General features: G+C 43.6%; 1 protein-coding gene across 16 annotated transcripts in view; it reads left to right on the forward strand.

The window, feature by feature from the left end:
* The window catches only part of LOC143340268 (uncharacterized), a 129,475-nt gene that overhangs the window by 102,763 nt on the left and 1,222 nt on the right, over window positions 1-25,490 (forward strand). For 10 of the 16 annotated variants that reach the window (XM_076762008.1, XM_076762010.1, XM_076762006.1 and 7 more), the window contains 15 exons: window positions 1,868-2,028; window positions 17,142-17,985; window positions 18,128-18,664; window positions 18,756-19,530; window positions 19,727-19,900; window positions 20,080-20,250; window positions 21,387-21,698; window positions 21,845-22,166; window positions 22,301-22,547; window positions 22,646-22,829; window positions 22,987-23,203; window positions 23,334-23,525; window positions 23,601-23,848; window positions 24,249-24,787; window positions 25,073-25,250. In XM_076762008.1, the coding sequence (XP_076618123.1) occupies window positions 17,660-17,985; window positions 18,128-18,664; window positions 18,756-19,530; window positions 19,727-19,900; window positions 20,080-20,250; window positions 21,387-21,698; window positions 21,845-22,166; window positions 22,301-22,547; window positions 22,646-22,829; window positions 22,987-23,203; window positions 23,334-23,525; window positions 23,601-23,848; window positions 24,249-24,787; window positions 25,073-25,244 (4,416 nt within the window). In that variant the 5' untranslated portion in view covers window positions 1,868-2,028; window positions 17,142-17,659 and the 3' untranslated portion in view covers window positions 25,245-25,250. The remainder of the gene's footprint in view (window positions 1-1,867; window positions 2,029-17,141; window positions 17,986-18,127; window positions 18,665-18,755; window positions 19,531-19,726; window positions 19,901-20,079; window positions 20,251-21,386; window positions 21,699-21,844; window positions 22,167-22,300; window positions 22,548-22,645; window positions 22,830-22,986; window positions 23,204-23,333; window positions 23,526-23,600; window positions 23,849-24,248; window positions 24,788-25,072; window positions 25,251-25,490) is intronic. The other 6 variants (XM_076762018.1, XM_076762019.1, XM_076762015.1 and 3 more) reach the window with 4 other exon arrangements.

Below are 25,490 nucleotides of genomic sequence, written 5' to 3' on the forward strand. Positions count from 1 at the left end.
TCGGAACTAACGGTGGCTCTGGCGAGCGAAATAATTAGAAACGAGTTTGTATTCGAACACACGATATATATTTTATTCGTTGCACCGCTTCTGGAACTCGACGAGAACCCGGATCGTAACGGAATATCGAGTATCGGGAATAATCGATTCCAACGAACGAGCACTTCAAATATTTTGTAATAAAAATAATTAAAATAGTTCTTTATATCTTTGTTAGTTCGGTATAACAGTTATGCGAACGGTATACGTTAAATGAACAGGAAAATATGACCAATTCTCTTTTAACGTTTCGACCATTAGCATATGACTTTGTTCAAACAACAAATATAATCATTGAAATTTAACGATAGTAAAGGACGCGTAGTAACTTTGGAATGCTCAGTTTGTTTAAGTAAATCATGTGCAGTTTACGAAAAGTATTAATAAACGCGACACGGCGTTGCTGTCGATCAGAAATGGAAAAGTCGGCGCTGCTTGTGGTCACGGAAATATTAGTGAAAGTCGCGATGGCGAGATTATTAATGCGGACTGGTGGCCGCGGAAATATTAGCGAAACCTAACGATCGCAGGAATATACTTATGGTCGTTGATTATATTTTAACGCGAGCCTATGTTGGTCTTTCGATTCGGGACAACGATTTTACCGGCAGAATCGAGAAGACAATGCCCGTGCCATGGAAATCGCGCAACGTGGGAACGCGATACAAAATGTAAATCCAGCTTAACGCCCACGCTGAAATCTCTCCTGATCGAAGGTGCCCGGTAAAGGTATTCGCGCGGTTGCGCCGCACCACTGCTCTAACATTGGTAAACGTACAGATTGTTCGCGATTTATCGCTCGATTACAGCGTGTTCCTCGAATATTCATGAGCCGGAGGCATTGCTTTTTGAAATTTAAAGGACTGGAACGGCGTATTAAGTTGTAGCTAAACGAACGCGTGTCTTTGCAGCTGTCGTCGTACGTAACCAGTGACATTAATTATAGAGTGGAAATATCAAAGGGGCTTGGCGAAAAAATCGAACGGAGTGGGATTTTGAAAAATCGCAATCCGTGTCGCAGGCTCGAGTATTAAATTACTCGAACATTTTTAAGGCAGCCGCGTAACGAGATAACGTTTTCGAATATCCTCGGTTTCGAGGTACATTCGAACGAAAAATAATATAGTTTTACGTTAGAAATATGTAAATCTTAATAGAAACTGCTAAGAAACTCTAAATAAGGATCCCTGTCCGGGTATCGCGCGAGTTCATTGCATTTCTCCCGTAACAATCAGAAGTGTTTCCAACGCAGGAACATCAATTTCTCCTCATTGCGGGTCGGGAATACCATTCGACCAATTTCCTTCGCTATCCCAGGATCCGACCGATAATTATCTTTTTTTTTCTCTCGCGAGACAGAGACGAAGAGGGAACAGAGCAGAAATAAGGGGTGCGAGGGAGACGGAGGCAACGTTTGGTCAGATGGGGTTCGACTCTTGCCAAGCTGGAGGCCGCATTGCAGATGCACGTGCAGCCTCCATACGGATTTTCGATTTCATTTACTTTGTTTTCGCAGAGCTCCCTGCGGTCTGGGACTCTCAAAGAAAGCCTGGACCGGCGAGACGGACGTGAACGACGATTTTTCCTCCCGCGATATGAAAATGAACCATCGAACTTCGCTTTTGGCTAAAATCTGTGGAAACGAAGTAATCATTGGCGTTTGCGATTCATTTCAAAGCTTTAACATCCCGCACGGTAGTTTTCGTTGCAACTTTGTGCGATTCCGATGAAAACCTCGACGCGAATAAAAAGAACGAAATATTCGCTCAAAGTACCGAACCGTATGTTTCGATGTTTTAATTAACATCGAGTATTTTCTCTATTCCAGACCGCCTGACGCAAAGCGAGGGGAATACGCAAAACCACGGGGGATAAAAAAAGACCACCCAGACAGAAATACGCTTATCGTATCGACTGCACCGTCGAGAAAATCGAACCTCTGGGTTGCTCCTTCTTGGCACACGGGCATTGCGGGTCGGAGCGGCAAAGGTAAAAAGCAGCAAAATTTCTGCACGTTAAAACGCCCGGTCGATCCCCGCGGCGCGATGGGTTCTATTTGTTTTCACGTTCCGATTTTCATTTGCTTCATTTCCGCGGTGTGCCGTCTAACTCAGAGAAGACGGGGGCGCAAGCAGAGAAACGGCTGGGTTGATCGACCATCAGAATGTTTCTCCCTTCTTCCGGTTTCCTCTGCAGCAAGGGTTCGCTAGTCTCTCGATCCATAACTAAATTCTTACTCCGGCAACAAGACGCAGAATCATTCCCACCCAAGAACTATACAAAGCTCCTCTAGATAAACTAGCTTATCTTAATTGCTCGTATCTCGAAAACGAAGCTTCAGGATTGCAGAATGATGGAGAAGGGGAACGCTGAGTTTAAAAGTTCGTCGACCCCTGCTCTATCGAATTGCATCCCCGAACGCAAACACCCTCGAAGACCGCTATTTCCGATATAGAGGCATCAGGCGCATGTCGCCGCAGATTAACGATTCAGCCTGGTGACACGTGCATGACCTATCGGCTTGCAGCGACGCTGACTTTGTGTCTGCACCGCGCCGCAGCCCACGGATGCTTTGTTAATTAATTTCGCAAGGACGAGCCGCGAACTTATCGGAGGGTGGCGTCTTACCCCCAACAGAGGCTCCCGCGAATCCTCGTCGATAAGAATGCATCGCGGTTTCTTCGGTCTGGTCGATACCTCTGGTCTTTCGGTGACCCTGACTTTGACGGATGATGGCAACTTCTGCACCCCTTGCCGGCGGCTGTTATCCGGGAATGATAACGACAAGTTGGCGACGACGTTTCTTGCCGGTAGCAAAGAATTTTTCTCGATACTCCGGGCTATTGGTTCCGGTAAAGTTTTCGGTGGCCATCGGATTACGGCCGCCCGAAATTCCCAACTTTTTCGATACTTTTAACGAGATTACGAGGCATGAGTGAAGTATAAGCTGCGCCCCAAAATGATAGAGCCACTCTGGAAAACTGTGGTTCCACGTATTTGGTATACGTTAGGAAAAAGGTAGCAATGTTGCTAAAAAGCAATCAATTTTAAAATAAACTATGGGAAGAGGAAGAGTGTGTAATTTCGGAAAAGGTTAAATCATCCCGGTTGAGTTTGCAAACGCGTAACGCGATACGCAGTTTTAATGAAGCGCAAAGTTCCTTCGAGCTGTTTCGAGTTGATCTAAACTAAGCAGGGCGTTTTCCTGCATGCCTGTGGGAAGATTCGAGACCCAGAGCAACGGGGATAGCCCTCATGGTTGGGGTAGTGGCCTTGAACGGAAATTAACTCTCCACAATTGGTCACTCCTCCACCTTCGAGGGTTCGAGCAGATAGAAACGAGGGGACAGCTTGTCGATACTTTCCCTACTCCTTGACAACATTTTCTCGGACACTTCTTTTTTTAATTAATTTATTTAAGATCATACAGCGTGAAATTGATGCATCAAAGAATGTATCTTTATCAAATTATGTGGTTATCCTGAATATACGAATGGATATTTGGTTGTTAACGTTGTATGAGGGATGGGTAAAGTCACTCTAAGTCACAAAGTACAGATATCATAACCATCCGTTAATAAAGGAAGAAAGGGAAACGAAGTTAACCCTCGAAAGTATCTTCCTTCTTCCATTTACCAATTCCTCTCTGCGAAATCTTGACAAACCTCTTGATTTCCTCCGACCGTATCTTCAATTTTCCCTATCCAAGGTACTCTCTTCGTTGTATCCATTTATGGTTTGAAATAGGTCGGAGAAAAGTGTAGATACAACCGTTAAGTAAACTACATACACTTAAGAACAAAAGTTAAGAAACGAGTTACATGGTTGCATAGTTTTAGTTACAGTGGGATTTCTTAATATAGTGCACACGTTTATTAGTTTCTAATGCATTATTTACACTGCTGCACAAACGAAATCGTGAGAACTATGTCTTTTTAATTTCACTCGTATAATTCGGTGTATCTCATAATGATATGTAAATTGTAAGTTCCACTCTGAACTACTCTCTGCTCTCATAGTCATATGCTTTACCACTATCAATTTCTATTATTATTATATCGCTAAGCTTCATGTATACAATTGACCTTGTCTTGTAACCGCGTAAAATCTAATTAATTTTCGCTCGAGCTGATTCCATTATTGAAATCCATTTTTCTAGGGCTTCGAGACTTACGAAACAGACGCATGTCAGAATCGTTATCGCGGCCGAATTAAAGCAAACAAATCATTTCACGGTTCGTAGAATGATCCATAAAAAGCTTAAAAAACTTATTTATGGGCCGAAGTTGCCAACGTTTCGAGGTTCAACGAAATCTAACGTAAACAAAGATCGTCGCTTCTCAGACGCCATTCGAGTCGCTGCATAAAACCCAATGGCGACCGATAGTCGCCTCCCCAGCGCAAAGGGGTAAATATTATCCTTTGGAATCAATTGCTCCCGATGACTCGGTGCAAATGTAAAGTTTCTCAACTTTCGTCCGTAAACATAGATAGAGCGGGAGGCGGTTTTCTCCCAACAAGCTCGGATTGGCTGCGTGCAAAACAGGAGAAACACACTGGGACGGGATAGAAATCGCTGCAATTAGCGAAATAATTGGCAATTAATCAGCCCGGTGTTGTGCAAAAATCCAAGAGCGCCCGGCATCGGTCTCGGTCTAAATTCCTTGCGATTTCGTTCGGTCGTTATCACGCAACTTGGGCAATTACACGAATGACGTCTCATTAAGTCACGCCACGCTCGACGGCCGGATAATTGACTGACGTAATCGTTCCGCGTTTTGAGCCGCTTGTTGACGTAACGGGAACGAAAATCGAGGAAGAAGAGAAGCGGGGAAATGAAAATCGAACGGAGACACGGGGCGTCGTCGACGTTGCTGAAATTCCCCGGGAAAATTTCAATAAGCGATTCCACGACTTCGGGGGGAGAAGCCAGGAGATATCGCGTAAAGATTGCTTTAATAAAGAACCGGGCCCGGAGTTTCGGCTTTAATGCGAGTCAACTTCCTGAATAAAGTGCCCGGTGCTATTCCTTTCGACGGGGGACGCCGTCACGGCCGACAGAATTTCCAATAATAAATGATAAAGCGCCCTTGGTTGAATCCGATCCGCCCGCGAACGTGATAAATCTATTTCGTCGTTTCCCTGCCACTTGTGAATTATTAGCGAGGAACTCCACGAGAGTTCATAGGTGTTGATGGCCCTCACCGACGCGGACTTTTGTTACTTTTCCAACTGTTATCGAATGTAACAAAAGGGAATCGCTATCGATCAAAAGGACAATCGAGGAATCGTCGAAACGTTATATAATAACTTTTTTTTTTAATGGATGAACGGATTGTCTGCTAATTTTTGGAATGATTATTTTGCCGATGTATCGTCATCCGAAGAAGTATCACTAGAACTGAATATTTTGATTCCCTCGATTTCTACAGCGAACCACATTTCGTAAGTGGAGCGGTCTCTTCTCACAGAACGCACAGCTTTCCTTCTCAACATTGTTTCTGCTGGGATTATTAGCCCGTTTCGCCGTAAATTTCACGCGTAGCCAGTTTTCTCACATATAATTGCCGCAACGAAAGTTTAATTTATCCTCAAGACCATGGCATTTGCATGGTGGTCATCGGTGAACGGCACTACATCGTAAAATCATTTACGAGGGAAGAGCGTAAACAATTTCATCGACGCGAAAGAAATATTTGTTAAGAAACCTCGTACGGGTCGATACTGTTTACTTGGACCAAATTCTCCGAAGAACAACGACTGTCCCGTTAAGCAGGAAATTAACGAAACTCCGCGTTAAAAAGCGCAAAGTCGTTGTTACGGTAATAAGACCGTTAATCGCCACCCCTGCGGGATAAAAACGAACGGGGTTGCGCCTCGACGCGATAAACAAATTTATGGCCAAGAGGGTAGACGTCCACGCACGACACGACACGGAATAAAAGCGAAAATGCGACCGCGGAGGGAGAAAGAAGTCACGGAGGAGGTAACTAATAGCAATCTAATTAGCATGCCGCCGATCGCTGGGAACGCCCACGAAACCGGGGAAATTGCACGGTGGCAATCAAGGTGACGGTTCCAATCGTTGCGCTCGGTGGCTTTCCTTTTTCGCGAGAACGAAAAAGTCGCGCAGAGGAATTCGTTCTCGCGAGATTAATATTTATGTTCGATCAACCCCTTCGCTGTCAGGTTAAAAAACAACTGTACCGTGTAAAAAGTATGTTTTCTGTACGACTTCTACCTTTTCTAATTCGTTTTGCCTTGAAATTTCAACTAAGAATTATGTCCTCGAGTTTACGACAGATTTCATAGCTAATCAGCAGGAGACCGACGACATTCTGTTCTTATCTAGACGTATGTGCCAATACTCTTGGAAAGGTTAGTAGAGTGACGCGATAAGGGCCCGAAGGACGAACGAACTAATGAAATTTTGGCAAATTCGCCACGGAGAAGACACCTTCTCGAGTGACACGACGAAAGTTTTAAATTCCGTTCATTCAACTTTTTCAATTTTCGAGCAGAGTGCAGAGGCGTGTCCGGTGTATCGTTTCTCAGCCTGTCGAAGAACACCTCGACGAACTTTCGCCGTGTCTATTCGAACGAGACGTCTCTTTCTCGAAACTACTTGCAAATATGCAAACTATTACGCGAGAAAAATTTAAGACACTTTCTCAAATCATATCGAATCCTAAGTGTCTTGCGTAATCTTAGAAAAACAATTTTTGTACGAATGCTATCGAAGGGTACGAAGTAATTTCAAATATTGATAGGAAGAAAGAAATCGAGAACCACTTAACGTAGTCGTGAAAAGGCGTCGGGGACATCGAAACGAGGATTGACTTTCGATGCAGTTGAAATCTCGATCTAACAGAACTTGGAACTTTTTGATTCCATCCCGTCTACCAAAGTAGATTGATCGTCCGAAGGGCAGAAGCTTTCGTATTCCACTCGCATTAGTCTACAAGATGCAAATGCTGTATCGAAACTTCTGATTGGAAATGTACAAGGAGACAACACCGACACGTTTTCCAGCTCCCATCGATACGATTCCACGTTCAATTTACTTGACTCTCTAATCAATATTCACTTCTATTCTTATTGTTCGTTTTCTGAGAAAAATATATAGTCTGTCTTGCCTACTACGACCGGTCATCTGACTGGTCGAATGATTTATAGTTCTTTTGTAAAAAAACTGGACAAAATTTGGTATCAAATTCTGGTTAACTTCCAATATAAATTAAACTTTAAACTTTAGACGCGTGCAGTTCCGAAACTACTAATGTTTTATTATTTATTTATCCACTGTTGGCAGCGGTAAAGCTTCTTCTTTAAAATGGCTTTTGGTTTTTGTCGATCCGACTTTCCGTTTTCGAGATATCGTAATTTATGTAAAAGATAATTTTTTTAATTCGACTACGATCTCGCTCGGCGCCTTAGAAAGGCCTATTAACGCCTATTAAAAATCATAAAACTTTAGATGCGTGCAGTTCTGAAACTATCAGGGATTTATTAATAATTAAACCACTGTTGGCAGCGGTAAAGCCTCCCCTTTAAAATGGCTTTTGGTTTTTGTCGATCCGACTTTCCGTTTTCGAGATATCGTAATTTATGTAAAAGATAATTTTTTTAATTCGACTACGATCTCGCTCGGCGCCTTAGAAAGGCCTATTAATGCCTATTAAAAATCATAAAACTTTAGATGCGTGCAGTTCTGAAACTATCAGGGATTTATTAATAATTAAACCACTGTTGGCAGCGGTAAAGCCTCCCCTTTAAAATGGCTTTTGGTTTTTGTCGATCCGACTTTCCGTTTTCGAGATATCGTAATTTATGTAAAAGATAATTTTTTTAATTCGACTACGATCTCGCTCGGCGCCTTAGAAAGGCCTATTAACGCCTATTAAAAATCATAAAACTTTAGATGCGTGCAGTTCTGAAACTATTAGGGATTTATTAATAATTGAACCACTGTTGGCAGCGGTAAAGCCTCCCCTTTAAAATGGCTTTTGGTTTTTGTCGATCCGACTTTCCGTTTTCGAGATATCGCAATTTATGTAAAGGGGTAATTTTTTTAATTCGACTATCGCTGTCTCCGTCTGACGCGTCGCGTCGTACCTCTTTGTCGCACGTGAGTCGTGCTGACCTACCCCACGAACGTGACTGTCGTGACCTAGTTTCGGCGTAGTGTTTCCAAGAATTTACTACGCACTGTTTACTATTGACGCGCGAGCGAGATCAATGAATTCGCGAGCGCAACAACGAAACGTAAACAAACTTCAAACCCTTATATCTCCGGAACTAATTGAGCTATCGACTCGTACAAACGCTCATTTTAAAGGGCATTTCATCCCCTATCTGATGACTATACCAACTACTATATTTTATGCTGTCTTCTATGTTTATTTTAACATTTACTTTAACCCTATGCACCTAATAAAGTTTCAGCAATTCCTATTGATCATAAAGTTGAAGTACCAATCGTGCACGTTTAGAATAAAAGTATTAAATATTTTAATGCTTTAAAAATAATTATGCTGCATAAAAGAGCAAAACTTCAAAACACAACTATCTATAGATATAAAGCAAATTTAAGCATTTAGAAACTCTAGGTCACTGGTAGGCTATCAACAACGGTGATTGGAAATAAATCTGAATTTGTACCTAACGCGTTACAGCAGTCGATTGGACATGGTGGCTGAAACGTATCATCAGTTAACTCCATACATTCCACTTGCTTGACCTCTCGGCGAGATAAAATACCGCACGTGCTCCGAAAGACAATCGCGCAGCCGCGTTAAGCAGGTCATATAAATACAGATCATTTTTTTTAAAGATGACACATAAACCGGCCACTAAATCGATCGCATTCTATGCTTGGAATTCGGCAATATGTCCTATCAATTTCCATTAGCGCCGATGCTCGAGTGTTAAGTAATGAACACGTCGAGCGGTAAGTCTGGACTTTGTTCAGCCGCGTCAATATTCTCTGCCTAATATCGTAATTAACCTGCCCTGTGTCGGATCTGGGTCGCGTTGAACTCGAACCGTGATAAGCATGAGTGGTACTCCACCGAGGAGAGTTCCGAATTTGTCACTAATTCTGTGATTAATTCCACGGTAGAGGTAACAGTTACAAGCAATCCAGGTTACGTTTGGTTTAATCTACTCTGAACGCAGATTATGTCGAGTGTGAGGCGCTTTGTAGATAGAATTATAGTCCATTACTAATTTGATGTTAACTCTAAACAGTTTGTATTCTATTGAGATAGAAAGTGACTAAGGAAAAATATTATTTATCTTTTGTTTGAAAAATACATCCACGATTCTTTTCGCCAAGTTTGCGATCGATGAGTCTACGTAACTTTTGTACAAATGGATAGTTTTCTCCCACGTTCAATTATACTTGAACCTACTTCTGGTAGATTGTTGATCCCATTAAGAGCATTCCTACTATTAAGATCACTTGTCGTAATTTGTTAACTATTACATTTTTACTGTATTCGTACAATTTTTCTACATTTAGTTGCGTGGAGGAACCTGTACGAAAATCCCCATAATGTGAATCACGAAAGGGATTCGCATTTGCACGCCATTAAGTCTTTTGGAATTTCATCTATTCAGCTTAGGTATGCTCCAGACACGATAAATAGTGGTCGAACAAACGTGGGCGGAATTGCGGAAGAGAGAAAAACGAGATGGAGAGCTTAATTAACGCGTTTCGAGATATTAGACTGACCGTGGGCTCGGCGGAAGTTCTGGTAATTGAATACAATGCCTTCGTTTCCGCGATCGAGACCAGCTAGACTGACTGGTTAGTTGCCTTTCGGTCGAACAAATTGGAAACAGAAGGGGCCAATGGAGCTACGACAGCGGAATAATTTTTCAAGCAAAGCTTGATTGCAACGGCTGGCCGTGGATCAGCCGAGTTAAACGTGATACCAATCGATTGAACACGCGAACGTAAAAATTGAATTGAACTTTGTTGGGAAGCTCGAACGCTCAAGTGACTCCGATCCGAATCAGTGCCACTTTGAAGCTTTTGCTTAACAGGCTTGTCTCCTTTTTCGATCGCGAACAAACGTTTTAAATCTGTTCGCCAAAAAATTCTCGTTCGAACATTTTTTAATCTAGATTTTAATTACAAAAATATGCATACAATCATCTTTATTAGTATTCGTACAAACTGTTCCAATATTCCCTATCGTTTGCCCCTAAAATTGAATATCCAAAACGCAAAGCGGCTAGTGGATTGGATTTCCTCGCCATTGTTCGCCTAATAATCGTCGCGTTATTGTTATTACGTAGACCGATAATAATATTTACCACGTAGAAGGGATAATAGAGCTATTTGTTTCGTGCATCCTTTGAGCGAATGCGATCGTTGGCCAATCGAACGATGGTATGGTCTCTACAGCAGAGTTACGTATTTTGCTGAATAACGTTCTTCGCGAATGGAGATGTAAGATTCACCCAGCGCCGTCTTATTACGTTAATTTCTAAATTATAATTAACAGAGTTGATTTATACGCGACTCCCGGATCAACGAAGAGCACGATAATTAATGGAGGTTGAGAAACACGAGCGTTCGAGCATCAGTTGTACGTACGTTCGCTAATTAACAGATTAATTCGATGATATTTTATGATTTTCCGCTTGTCTGTTGTAGCTAGGTAGCTCCGAAGAGGAGAAAATAATTAATCGAGCGGCGTATCGTTACGAAAATATTGCACTGTTCTTTTATTATACGCGATTGTGCACACTACATACAATTCCTATAATATAATAAGTACAACTGTCATAAGTCTTCGTGAGAATTATAATATAAAAATTATATAATGTGGAAGAGTAGTGAAGCACGAGAAGAACTAAATTAGACGAAGGGACCAGTCGAAATCGCGATAAAATTCTAAGCACGATTTTAGTTACCTGCCACTCGTCTCTCTGTTCTTTGTCGGACCGTGGGAAATTAAACTGCCGAACACGATATCCGTGAAAAGCCTCCCCCAAAAATCCGTCGTAATTTACGAGCGTGTATAGCTTATAAATATTTCAAAGCTGGCTTTCAGCGGAGACTACGAACGAAGATCGTTCAGACGTGCTGCGACTCTGTTCCGTTTAGAAGGTTAAAACTCCGGTTCGGGGATTCTGGAGAACTCGATTCGGGGGATCAGAAGTTTACCGAAACATACTGAATTCGAAGTAATTCATATACTATGCAAACGTTCAAATTTAAGAATATCTCTTAATCACTTGGTCTCGTTACTCTAAACATCGAAGAACACGATTCGAATTAATTTGTTTTATTTTCTGTGTTTTCGAGGAAGGAATTCGATGAAATTCAATCGTCGATTACCGTACTTCGTTCGACAGTTTAGGAGGATCTCTGTGCAGGAGCATTCCTGACCGATGAGCATTTCCGTTCTAAATCTCTCTCCCTGCGGTCCGTTCAAACATGTCAATTTCCAATACTAATTAAATCGACCGACACACAGCGGCTACCGATTAAGGCAAACGCATCGGAACACGGCAGAATCGAGTATGTACAAGCTGGCTGACCTAAGACTGATGTCCCGACCTGTCTGAAACGAGGCCGTTGCTCAATCAGCCAAATATGGCGCGCCGCGAACGCCGCGGACGCATTAACGATCCTGTACGTTCAAGATCTAACAAGATAAGGAGCAGCTTCTCCTTACTTACAGGAATTTTGACATTACTCGTTACACGGGATCCAGCTTTTCCGACTATACGCGAAGCACGCGCGCATTCCCTTTGTTCGTGCCATTAATTAGCTCCAATGAGCCGATCAGCGCGACCGCTGCTAAAGGTGTTGTCGGTAATTGTCTCCCTACATGGACGATCCTCGCGTATCTCGTACGATTTCTTCTTTATACTTTTGGTATCGCAATGGCAATAAATATATACATTACAGACGATCGATTTTCTCCTTTGCCGGTAACCGGTGTTACCGTGACGATAAGTTTTCTCGTTAAAGATACTTCGATCGTTAGAAACGAAGGCGATCGGTTTTCCAAAGTTCATACGTTCGATGCTCCCTTTCGAGGAGTTACGATGATAAATGGGGTGATTGTCCTCATTAGCGTCGCCATTAACCCCTTGCTTTACGATCTATTCACCGGCAAACATATTTATTACATCGTGATTCAATTACAGCAAGTTCACCGTAAGTTTTCGCCAGAAATTCAGGAGCTTCGACGCTTCTTTTCGAATCTAATCTAATCTAATTTGGTTATGGAAAAGAACAGTCCGGTACTGTACGTTCAACGGTTCGCGCGCGCATTGCTGGGTCAAAGGGTTAACCGTCGAAGCGAATCGAAACCGGTAGGAAAGCTCGATGGTCTTCTTCGTCGACGATCCCTAAACACGCGCCGCGCGTGAGTACGGAAGACGATCCGTTGTGAAATTGAATTCCCGTCAGTCCACTGTAAAATTGAACTTTCTCTCTCTATCCCTCGGCGATAATGGTCTCGAAGCCCGGCGGCTGGTCCCTCAGTTCCCATTCAGGTGAGACATCTCAATTTGCGTCTTCGTCGGCCGCCACCTCCGGTAGGTGAATGTGCCGCTTTATTAAGTACTGAATTTGCGTCCAAGTGGAACGAGCATTGTCATTCCAGCGAACTAACTTCGACTCGATTTCCTTCTCCGCAGAGGTTTGATCCTCATTGTTCGAAATGTACCGCCGTACCCGCCAGCTCCATTAAGCAACCTCCTCCTCTCTTTTCTCGTTTCGCTTATACTCCCTTTGACTCCTCCAGCTCCGCCGTTATCGTCATGAGCAATCGCTGCTGAACCACCGTCAGAGACGCCGATGTCCCGCGGTGATGGATTTTTCTTTATTCCTCCCTTTCTTTGAGCCACGCTCGTTCTGTCGCCGATTGCTGAAAGTGCAGCCTTTCCGTGACGAGTCTCCGCGACGATCGAAACTCCCATATCTTGGGAATCGCTTCGCTGCTCCTCCCGGATATCGATTAACGTACGCTGGATCTGAATTCAGGATCCCTTGGTGCGATCAAAAGCCTGGAGTTCGATCTTAGAAAAGATCACGGTTGCATTTTTCAGACGTTAGAATTTTTCCCTGTACAGAGATCGATGACGGAGGCAGCTACGAGAGCTAAGGAATTCGCAGTACCCAGCAACGAGTCGACTATTGACTCATTAGTATCGTCTGGATGCCCGATGACTGCAAACTACGGCATTCAAACAGCTGTCCGGGAGATGTTAAAAGCGCGACGTTGGTCGTAACCGGGCATAAATGTTGCAGAGGCCACAATCCAGCTGCGCGCTGTTTAAAATTCATACGAAGCGAAGTCAAGGCAGGCCTGACCCACTTGAAGCTGGCAGCTACGGCGAACAGTGCCCTCCGTATTTGGACAGCAGCATGTCTAGCCCGCGCCGATGCACTCTGTTCATTAAATTCAAGACGGATAGACGACCTCGGGGACTTCAGACAACCCCAATCTCGCCGTGGTCGTTCCCCGTTACTACCAATACGTATCCAAGCTTATCATCCGACGCGAATAGCTTCGAACGGTATTCTAGATTCAGTTTCCGATACCCGGCGATCCACCTCCCAACGACATCGAACGATCTTCGATGATGCATCGGAACAGTGCTTCGGCATTTTACATATCTGCCCTGTGAATCAACTATGTTGACTTCTTCTTTCGAATGGTACCTTCGACGAGACACCGGAGACTCTCTTCTTGCAATCGAATCGCGACCGCCAGATTTCATGCGAAGAGACTTGAAATAACTTTTCAAAACCTATTGAGAGTTTCAAGACTTCATAGTCTTAAAAACTTCGAAGTATTACGAAACTGGGTCGCTTCTGGCCATTTTTACAGCCATAAATCACTATCTAAATCTACGATAAATCAGCATAAAAAATTGACCTGCCCATAGAGCGAGCAAAGGGGAAAGATCGCGTTTCTCCAGAAGTAATTTCACTTGGGAGTGATTTAAGGCCGCCCTGTAGGTTTTCAAACGGAGTCGTATAAAACGAGCAGAACGCCGACAATGGACACGATCCGCTCGTGTCAAGGTTTATCGTGGCTCGATTGATAGCCGAGGCCGGACACCGGTTCGGGACATGCGAGGGAATTCCGAAAATTCGGTATCGGTGGCGCGAGTGACGGTTCCGCGCGCGATAAGCCAACAACTGCCAGCATGACCTGGATATGGCTGGCAGTAAATTTTGAATGGTACCCGTTGCTTAACAAGCAAGACAATGAAGAGGCTATTCGCGCGTCTCGGTCGTATAATTTGCGTGAAACGGTTGGACCACTTGGAGGACTTCCGGCGCTGTTATCACAGACAGGGTATACGAGTGCACCCTAAACTTCATGCACTTTCGTCAAACAAATTTATTAAAAATGAAAAAAATTTTAAATCGTCCTATAAAAATTATTTTTGGTTGCAGGAGTCAATAACAATCATTTTTGGTGAATAGACATACCTTCGAAATCCTACCCACTTTCGAGAAAAAAATTCAGAAATGTTTTTAATAAAAATTTGTTCTCTACGCGCACACTTGGTAGCAGTTTTCACTTTCGGTTTGTTCGTGACTCTCGATGATCGGGGTTTAATTGCATTTCTGTAAGATATTTATAAAAGTCGTCGGGGGTCTCGAACAATTGATCGTCGCGAGAGAAGCCGAGAGACGGCTGAGTGCCAAGGGAAAACGCACTTTCACGTTTTCGCAGAGCTCTTACGCCCGACGTGGGACAGATTTACAGCAATTAAAACGCGCGAATCCCGAGAAACCCCGTTCACGCGGAGCTAGGATCCTCCACCGGAGGATTGGAACGAGCTTCGTTAAAATCATTGTGAAAATCAAGAACGTATTCCATCCAAACGTCTCCCTAGACTATTCTAAACGACAAGGTAACGAGTGCAGATAATACGCTATCTTCCTGATAAATTTCCCCCCATAACAGCGCTCCGTATTAAATAAATTCCTGCGAAACTTTGATGAAACACAACCAGTACCAGCTCTCGGGTAATCTATGCTAGTCAAAGATGAACCGTGTACAAAATTTCGACTTGCTCGAGAAGTCTTTGTTTAAATTTGCCCTCCCCCTTTTCAACCCTTTTACAATATCTTTTTTTGTTGATCCGCTATTGTGTACAGTGATTACGCGTGTCTTAAATCCAAGTAAAAAATGGCAGTTTATACAATTTCGCGGCGACAAAGGGTTAACTTTAGTTAGTGAACGCATGGCTATCGATAGGTTAGCCCCTCAGTCTCATGCTTTCACGAACTGCGTGTGCAATTAACGCATTACGGTGGGCTGTAAGCCTGCGAGCAGCTCGTGCGTGAAACAATATCGACAGTCGCGCGAGACAAGCAATAAACGGGGCGTCGATCCATCGAACGTTTGAATTTCAGCTCGTACGAGGGCCGAGTAATTAGGTGACCCGACTCTCGAACGCCCGATGTCATTATCCACACGGAATCAGAAGAAGGGACAAATGCCCGCCCCTCGCGCCTCCTGAGTAGAAACCCCCAACGATTCATAATTATCGCGGACCCGTTCTTCTCCGTCTTTCCCTTCCGCGGCTCGTGAATCGAGCCCCGGGTGAGAAATTAACTAGACTCCCGCGTAATTAAAGCAGTTTGTCAGGTAACACCGACGATGCAAATTACGCCCGACGTTTTCGAGACGACTGTCAGACCGTTTGTTGCGCCATCGCGGGACGAGATTTTGTTAATAATAAAAACAACCACTTGTAACGATGCAATTAAACAGCCGACGACCGTAGGAGCGTGTTCAGCCACTATTTACCACCCCTATAATCGTACCTAAAAGAGTAATCTGAACTCTCTGTTTAAGACCAACTCTATTTAAATATTTAAAATTTACGAGTCAATAGTACCCGCGCAAAGTACAGATAATATTCCAAAGTTGCACAAATCACTCATAATGGTTTGAAAGTCCGCGTAATCGTTTCCTTCCAGCATAAATAACCGTGTCGATACTTTAGACATTACACAGACATCTCGACATCGTATAGTAACTAGTTACAGAACGCAGATCTATGAAGGATACTACCTCCTCTTCCTTTCGACTCTCAGAAGTCTGCTCAATGTTCAGAACCACAGATCCCAACAACGAGAATTCCTTTCGACTACGTTTTCGGTTTGAATATTAAATTTTCCAAAGCTCTGCTTCTATGTGGTATGTAAAACTGGAATTCTAAATAAAGCTAGATAAAAAAACAAGTAATATAGACATTGTTTTTGGTTGTTATAAATATTCGTACAAGGACTCGCGTACTGTGCCAGTACTTATGTCCACCACTGTATTATTCAACACAAGCTATGAAGTATTTATAGTTCCCCGAGGTACACGACTATAAATGAGTTTCCGTTTCGCTGACACTAAACGACAGTCTGGATTCGTACAGAGAAGTCTTAACAAGTGCAAACACGGTAGCCATAATTGGAAAAGTCTGACGCCAAGATACGTATTCCCTTCTCATTAGTAGAACTAGTTTGTCATTAACACTCCGCATTTTCGCTCGTTTCGAGCATTCCCTTGTAATTTCATCCTATCTGTCTTCCGCGAACAGACAATTATTACGTCCATTAAATACGAATTTTAGATCACTCGTCGTTCTACGAATAACTCTGGGGCGGAATTCGAGCTTTCCATTAGTCGCGACAGGATTTCACGATCTTTCGACGAAGCGTCTCAGCAAACGCGACAGAACAAGCTGTAAATCGCACGATGGTCTTTGTTTTCATTACTCATATACTGGGTGTTTAACCATTTTCGAAATAAAATAAAACCAACCCTACTCTGAAGTAGAAAATGTCCTAGAGAGATGCTCGATTAACATTGTCCCCGTTTACGGACGAAAGAGCCTAAAAAGGACAACGAGAAGCTTTTGCGTCTGAAATCAGCATAATTTCAATGCAAACAAGTGCCGGGGGAAATAGCAAAATTCCCTTTAATTGCCTCCGGTAAATCCCCGAACGGTCGAGGCCTTCCCGCGACAGAAGGGGTGTTCTCAGACTTAAGAGAAATCACGAGTAACATTTCCACGGGGTGCTGTAACCGGGTCTGGTTTCGCTGTTCCAGGTAGAATGCAGCGATACGAAACGCGGTGCTCGTCCGCAACGAGGCGATGAGAAGCCTGAATGGAGGCCGAGGAAGCCTCAGAGCCCCCTGGGGCTCCGACCAACGTCTCCTCGTCAGTGTGCAACGAGATCAACCATAGCTGCGTCGCATCACAGCTGGTCTAGCTCGTAATTCTCACGAGTGAAGGATGCTGCAACGGGGCTGAAATCGAAATCATCGTCGAGCAACGAACCCAACCGAGGCCACGCGTTTCACGGAACCGTCAGTTCAGCCTAGAACACTAATCGTCGCGGAGAACTCTTTTAACAGACGGCCTGATCTTCCTTCATTTCCCGACACACCGACCTATTATCGAACAAAAGAATCGAATTACTATGACAGTAGATCTCGCGGGGGATCGACGCGCACCGGCGTACAATCGCAAAGAGCAACGAAACGTAATCGCAAACATGACCGGTGTCGTTTTAATCGGTTAGGCTCGAGTCATCGACGCGACGGCCGATCGTAGAACCGTGAAGATGGCCGCGCCGGTGATCGAGAAGAAGCGGTTCTTCTGCCGCGAATGGGTGTTCATCAGGCTGTCCCATTGCTTGGAGCAAAGGCCAGCCTCGAAGACATGCGGTGCTCTGATCGTCGGCGGCCCAGGAAGCGGGAAAACCGCCCTCTGCGCCGAACTAGCGTGGCCATCGACCGGCGCCAACGCTAAACATCAGAGATCGTTGAACAGGAGACTGCTCGCCAGGCATTTCTGCCAGGCAAGAAGCGAGGCTTCCTTGTCGCCGGCTCAATTCGTTAGATCTTTGGTTGCTCAACTTTTGCAGGCTAGCTCGGATGGTATTCACAGGTTAGTAATTGCGATAGGACTCACGAACGTTTAGGGTACTCTTGAGAAACCTACGATCTCGTTGATCCGAAAGTCGCGACCATGCCCCCATTTTGCAAAACGCTGGTTCAGAACGTCCGAAACTGTTTAAAATTATTCGTAGAGTGTCGACAAGCTCGCCGTCTCCTGGCAGCACTACTACGACGACTACCAACGCCACGTCGATCCCGTCGACTTCGAGGGAAGCAGTGGCGGAAGCTTACGCGGAAAAGCTCAGAACGGATCCGGATATACAGGCTGCCCTGCAACCGGACGTTCTCGACCGAGATCCCGACGACGCTCTGAAAAAGGCTCTGCTGTTTCCCCTGTTAGAGGTAGAGCCACCGAAGAGCTGCTTGTTCCTATTGGTTGATTCTATCGACGAGGGTCAAACCTTGAATCCTCCACAAACCGGTACCAGAGATTCGAGGAGAGAAAACGACAATGTCAGTAGGACGATCGCTGAATTATTGGCCAACCATCATCACCTGTTCCCTCAATGGTTGCTGCTGGTCTGCACCGCTCGACGACAAAGTAAATCGATCTCGCGGATGTTCACCGGATTCCGTAAAATCTCGTTGGACGACCTAAGGAAATCTCACGTCGTGAGAGACGTCCAGCAGTACATTCTTGCACGGTTGGATCAAGAAGAGGCGCTCAGGTAAATGACTCTGCTGTAAAAATTTTTTTTTTTCATGGATATCCTACGTGATTCAAACGTCGAATTAATTTTCCTTCGTTTCTTCGATCAGGCAGCACATCTCGTGCGACACGGCCGAGATGCTAAACCAGCTGCACATTAAGAGCAACGGTTGTTTTCTGTACCTGGAAAAAGTTCTCGACGGCGTGGCCGAGAACTTCATCGTCCTAAGAGAGGTTCGCGAGATACCAGGCACCCTGAACGGTCTCTACCTCTGGCTGTGCCAAAGACTCTTCAGCAGGAAACAATTCGCGAAAGTTCAACCGCTGTTAAACGTGATACTAGCCGCGAAACTGCCGATCACCAAGGAGATCCTATACAAATGCGTGAAAACAGCCTGCACCAGCATCACCGTGGAGGATTTCAATCGACGTTTACACCTTCTGCGCAGAGTGATCTCCGTGTCCCGTGCTGGCGCGCTGATGCTGTTCCATCATAGTTTCGCCGAGTGGTTACTCGACGTCAAACACTGCACGCAAAAGTATCTTTGCTCCGCCATCGAAGGTCACGCAATGTTGGCGGGTTATTACACTCTTCGCGGTACGGAGTTGAACCCTGACGAAATCTGCGTACTGGGTCAACACCTGCAGCGAGCCATAACTAATGTAGCCACTGCGAACTGCAACTTGGACGTCCACACGCTTCAGGTATTCTGGATGATAGGCAGCGGAGCGCCCATTGAAAATTGCTACTTGGACAGCTCCGAGTGCATCCTATGGCCCAGACAAGAGGTGAAATTACTGAGACTGCTCATCGACGCTGGAGCTAAACCATCCGAAAAGGTGGCGGAAGATGATGCCAATAAGGACGCTATTTCTTCTAGTCAGGTATTAATTTCTATTCCGACGTTCGCTGGTCAAAATCAATTTTATATTGTAAATAATGGTAAAACATATTGTTGTAAGTTATTACTTCGTTTATTCTCGTTATTACGATAAAGAAAGATACAAAAGTAGTAAGGTACAAGTAGGAATAGCCAAATCACGCGCAAGCCTGCTGGAACGAAATGTACTTTTGTCATAGGTCTCGCAAGATGTGAGCCCAATGGATGAATCTCCTAGCGAGTCATTAACGGAACTGCTCGGTGAGAGCGGAGATATCAATCAAACTGATTCTTGCGGACGAACAGTGCTGCATACGCTTGCTGCGGATGGCAATGCATCTCTGTTGGAGTTAGCTTTAGCAACGTGCCCTCAGGTGAGTTTTCATTGCCAATTACAACATATTTATTTACGCGGAACAGCAGAAAATATTTGTATTATACGGGAAGTTCAGCTAGTTGAAAGTAAAAACTGGTGCTGCACGGTGTTTCTGAAAATTAAAAAGAGAAAAGGGAAAACGTGTTAGTTTATGACTGATTCCTATGAAATGTACAGGCAAAATTGGAAGCCACTGACCGTCATGGTCAGACACCATTGAACTTGGCTGCCAGACACGGTTACGCGGACGTGGTCCAAGTACTCTTGTCTGCTGGAGCCTGTGCGGATCATGCGGACTGCGACGGTTGGACGGCTCTCAGAGCTGCTGCGTGGGGTGGACACACTCAGGTAATCATTCCACTACAATTAGCGAACGATCCAGGATACTTCTGAAATACATAATATAAACACTTAAGAAGGGATTCTTGTTTTTCTTCTTCATACATACAGGATGATCGGCCACCCCTGGGAAAAATTTTAATGGGAGATTCTAGAGGCCAAAATAAGACGAAAATCAAGAATACCAATTTGTTGATGGTGGCTTCGTTAAGAAGTTATTAACATTTAAAGTTCCGCCAATACTGAATTTTTTTCTCGAAAATGGGTAGAATTTCGAGGGTATGTCTATTCACCAAAAATGCTTGTAATTGACCCCAGTAACCGAAAATAATTTTTTTAGAACGATTTGAAAATTTTTTTTTTCGTCGAAAAATTTAGGCACCTACCCCCTGTCGATTTTTCTTAAAAATTCGTTTTTCATTTTTAGTAATTTTGTTTGACGCCCTACAGAAAAGTTGTCTAGTACTTTTTTGTAGGTACACATGAGCTCTACTTCGGAAAAAAGTTTCATTGTAATATATTCACTATTGTAGGAGTTATGGCTGTTTGAAAATTGGACCATTTTTATGGGGTTTTTCTCATTTTGCGAGGTCAGGGACCAACTTTTCGAATATTTTTGCGATTTGTACATATTCTCCATCAAAATACGCGTAGTTTGCTTTTTTAGACATTAAAATCGTCCAATCCGTTCAGAAGTTACGACGTTTTAAAGATTCACATGAAAATTCGGGCAGACATTTAAGCCTCAGATTATATTTTCGTTAAGGAATTTTTTTCTCGAAACTGAGTAGGGATTCGGGGGTATGTCTGTTGACCAAAAATGATTGTAATTGACCCCAGTAACCGAAAATAATTTTTCCAAAACGATTTGAAATTTTTTAATTTAATTGTTAATAACTGTTTAACGAAGTCTCCATCAATAAATTGGTATTCTTGATTTTCGTCTTATTTTGGCCTCTAGAACCTCCCATTAAAATTTTTCCCAGGGGTGACCGAACACCCTGTATATGTATATGTATCTAGAGCGAAAACCACGAACAACAAATGCACTGAAAGTAGGCTTGCTAGATTGTTGCAACGTGCAACTTTGATAAACGATCAAAAGGTGGATGAAAATCTAATAAAATCTCAACACTAAAATGTAGGTGGTCGAAATGCTCTTGACGTACGGAGCATTGGTGGATTGCGCTGACTGGGATCAACGAACCGCACTGAGAGCAGCTGCGTGGGGTGGCCACGAGGACATCGTTAAAGCACTTCTGCAGCACGGCGCCGACGTCAACAGAACGGATGACGAGGGCAGAACTGCCTTAATTGCTGCTGCCTACATGGGTCACAGTGAGATTGTCGAATACCTTCTAAACTTCGGCGCGGAGATCGATCATGCCGATAGCGATGAAAGAACAGCCCTCAGCGTCGCTGCTCTGTGTGTACCTTCCAACCATGGCTATACGAAGGTTCGTTTCCTCTCCTGTTTGAAAAAATGTATAAATCAATGTTAAAATCAACACTAAGCTTTGCTATTGCACAAACAACACACAATATTTGACTAATTTTCGTTCATTTTCTGACGGACTATACTTGTAACGAATTGTCATCGTAGGTGGTTACGATACTCTTGGAGAGGGGGGCAGCCGTTGATCATCAAGACAAAGATGGCATGACTCCGCTATTGGTAGCAGCGTTCGAGGGACACAGAGACGTTTGCGAATTGCTTCTGGAATACGATGCAGACATAGACCACTGTGACGCCACCGGACGTACACCTTTATGGGCAGCAGCCAGTATGGGCCATGGATCGGTTGTCGCTCTTCTGTTATTCTGGGGATGTTACATTGATAGCATCGATAACGAGGGCAGGACCGTTCTCAGCGTGGCTGCTGCCCAGGGTGGTACAGACGTGGTGAAACAATTACTAGACAGAGGTACAGGTGTTCCTATTTCATATCGATGTCTATTTCCATATTTTTGTTGCTCTAAGAACGAATGTATCAAATATATCTTGTAATCGTTAATCGATGAAACACGTATTACCAAGTGGAAACGTACGATGTATCAGGTTTAGACGAGCAGCACAGAGACAATTCGGGCTGGACACCGTTGCACTACGCGGCGTTCGAAGGTCATATCGACGTTTGCAAAGCGCTGCTAGAGGCTGGAGCCAAAATTGATGAAACCGACAATGATGGAAAAGGAGCTCTGATGCTCGCCGCTCAAGAGGGCCATTACACGTTAGTCGAAAGGTTGCTGAAACAGCACAACGCGCCGATCGACCAACACGCTCACGACGGGAAAACAGCTCTGAGGTACACTTTCGTTCTTGCTCTTGATATCAAACGCTAACGTAACATTTCGTCCAAGTGCCTTGCGTAAAATATTTTTTACCAATAAAACATGATCATAGACTTGCAGCTCTCGAGGGGCATTACGACACCGTAAGAGTGCTGTTGGCGCACAATGCTGACGTTAACGCAAAAGACGCGGACGGCAGAAGCACTCTCTACATCCTCGCCTTGGAGAACAGATTGGCAATGGCGCGCTTCTTGTTGGAACACGCACGCGCCGATATCGAAAGCAGAGATTCGGAAGTAAGTAACATCCTTGCGTAAAATCTCTAATATCACAGTAAGTATCGACGAGATCTGAGACTTCTTCGCGTCATTATATTCTCTAATTTTACTTATAGAATTAATTTAATCTGTTATAGCTGCAGATCCGTATCAAAAATTTATCATAACTTTACAGGGCAGAACTCCTCTGCATGTAAGTGCTTGGCAAGGACACGTTGAGATGGTGGCTTTATTGCTAACAGAAGGTGGAGCCAATGTAAACGCCTGTGACAACGAGAACAGAACTCCTCTTCATTCCGCAGCCTGGCAAGGTCACGCTGCCATTGTTAGACTACTTCTAGAACACGGAGCTACCCCTGATCACACTTGTAACCAAGGCGCAACAGCTCTAGGTAAGATATTAATTCCTGTTTAGAATTTCAAACGATGAAACGAGCAAAGAACAAGCTGGAATGATATCATATACGAAACATAGATCGCTATGCATCGTTAAAATTGACTTCATCTATAACTATAAATCAGGTATTGCTGCACAAGAAGGCCACGAACACTGTGTGCGAGCACTTCTTAATCATGGTGCTGATCCCAGCCATTCCGACCACTGTGGTCGAAATGCGATAAAAGTGGCCGCTAAAAGTGGCCACGACACTGTGGTGAGACTACTCGAAGAACATTCTGCTAATCAACGAAGTCTAAGACCTGGTATCAACGGAGGTTGGTTAGCTTTGCAACATCAAGTATAACGTTATCTCAAAACTCTATTACAATTTGTTTGCATATTTGATACAGGTGGAAGTAGTAGCGCTACTTCGGTAACGTCGAACTCAACGGCAGAAACAAAACCATCGTCCGCGATCCTAAATCCTCTCTCCACGCAGTATAGCCCTGCAGAATCGCCAGACTCGACGAAAAGACGAAGCTGCGTTTCCCTGGGCAATAACTCTAGCAACAGTAAATCCAGCAGCAACTTGACTGGCAGCACGAAAAGCGACCAAGGGAAATTCAATCAGAACTCGATGGTGAATCAGGTAATAAAAGTAGGTAACAATGATGTATTCAATGCTTTCTTCCATTAACTCGTAACTGTACTTGAAGAATTTTCAAATCCGATACCACTTCCAATCAATTCATCCATCACACGTTTCATTAACAGCTGCATGTTTTGTTAATTCTGTTCTATGCACTCGTGTACAGATCGTTTCTCTCGACGTTTTTTTTCTTTTTTTCTTAACAAAAGACATGGAAATACTTGTCTCTCTCTCACGAGTACAACATACTGGCACGAACCACATACGTATGACGTTCGATAAGATGAACGAAAATCTCCATTCGCTTCATGTAGAAACCAATTCGATCTATACACGCTATGATCTTTATAACAAAACCAAACGAACGAAAAAAGAAAAATTGGACGTTATCTGACTCCTATAATTTTAGACACCATTATCTTTCACACAACAACTCCAACAATGTTCGAGGGGAGCAAAGAGTCGACCGCTCAGCAAACTCTTGTCGCCTCTGAAAAGCGAACCGCAGAGTCCGATCTATGCTTCGCCACCTCATTCGCCATTAAGCGACAGCCTCATACCCTACTCACCTACGAACACGAGTCCACCGAGCGCCCAAATAGCAGCGAACGTGATACAAAGTCAGCTGGGGGTGTCTTTGTTAACCGGAAACCAAAATATACCGTACAAAACACAGATCGGAGGGTACAATCACACGCCAGCCATTTACGAACCGATCAACATAAAAACCGAGATCATCGATAAGAATGACGTTAGTAAACCGTTCGAATTGACGAACGAAATGTTAGGTTTAAATGTTGGGAAAGAGAAGAAGAACGGGCTCGACAAAAAGAGAATCTCGGCTGATACCCATTTCACTAGAGACACTCACATGAGGATAATTCTGGGGAACAGTGGAGCAGGTGTTGGGAGAAGCGTGAAACATACTACGGACCATACGCCTGGCAGGTAATGATTTTAATGTTTTAAACTTTTAATTACTTTAATTAATATATTAATTATAAACGTGCGTTTATTACTCGTTACTACTTTTTTTAAACGGAGTTTTTTATACAGTAAGTCCTAGAGTTACGCAAATTTGAAAGTAAATTAAATAGAAGTAATATAAAAAGTATTTATACGATTCGACTTACGCGGAAAACTTTGAAACGAATCGTCCGCGTAAGCGAAGGACTCACTGTATTCGATAACCATACAAATCTTTCAAGCAGAATCGTTTTTTTTTCGTTCCAGTGCAAGTAACGCAAAACCAAAGCGCAATGGCTTGGTTTCCAACCCAGCCATGAGATTAGTAGCGGGTGTTAGAAATGGAATTGAGAATGCAACTAATAGAAATAAACCTATTACAACGCGAGTAAATGGATTTCAATGGAAGGCAGAGGCACGAAAGGAAACACCTTTGTAGGGACAGGTATTAACAGTTTTACTTTTGAGGATCGCAGAAAACATCTCTGATCATAAAATCAATGTATGTTTTAAATAGACTATCTATTTTAAAGATGTGTAAAAAAAGAATAAACCATAGAAGTCATAATCAGATTTTTGATTCTTATAAGATTGTATAAATGATTAGAATGATGTACTTGCTGTATTTCTTATAATGCACTGTATTATTTCGTTATGCTTCATAAATATATGCAACAATGTTCAT

The sequence above is a fragment of the Colletes latitarsis genome, chromosome 3 (assembly GCF_051014445.1).
Source record: "Colletes latitarsis isolate SP2378_abdomen chromosome 3, iyColLati1, whole genome shotgun sequence".
In the NCBI taxonomy this organism is placed as follows: Eukaryota; Metazoa; Arthropoda; class Insecta; order Hymenoptera; family Colletidae; genus Colletes; species Colletes latitarsis.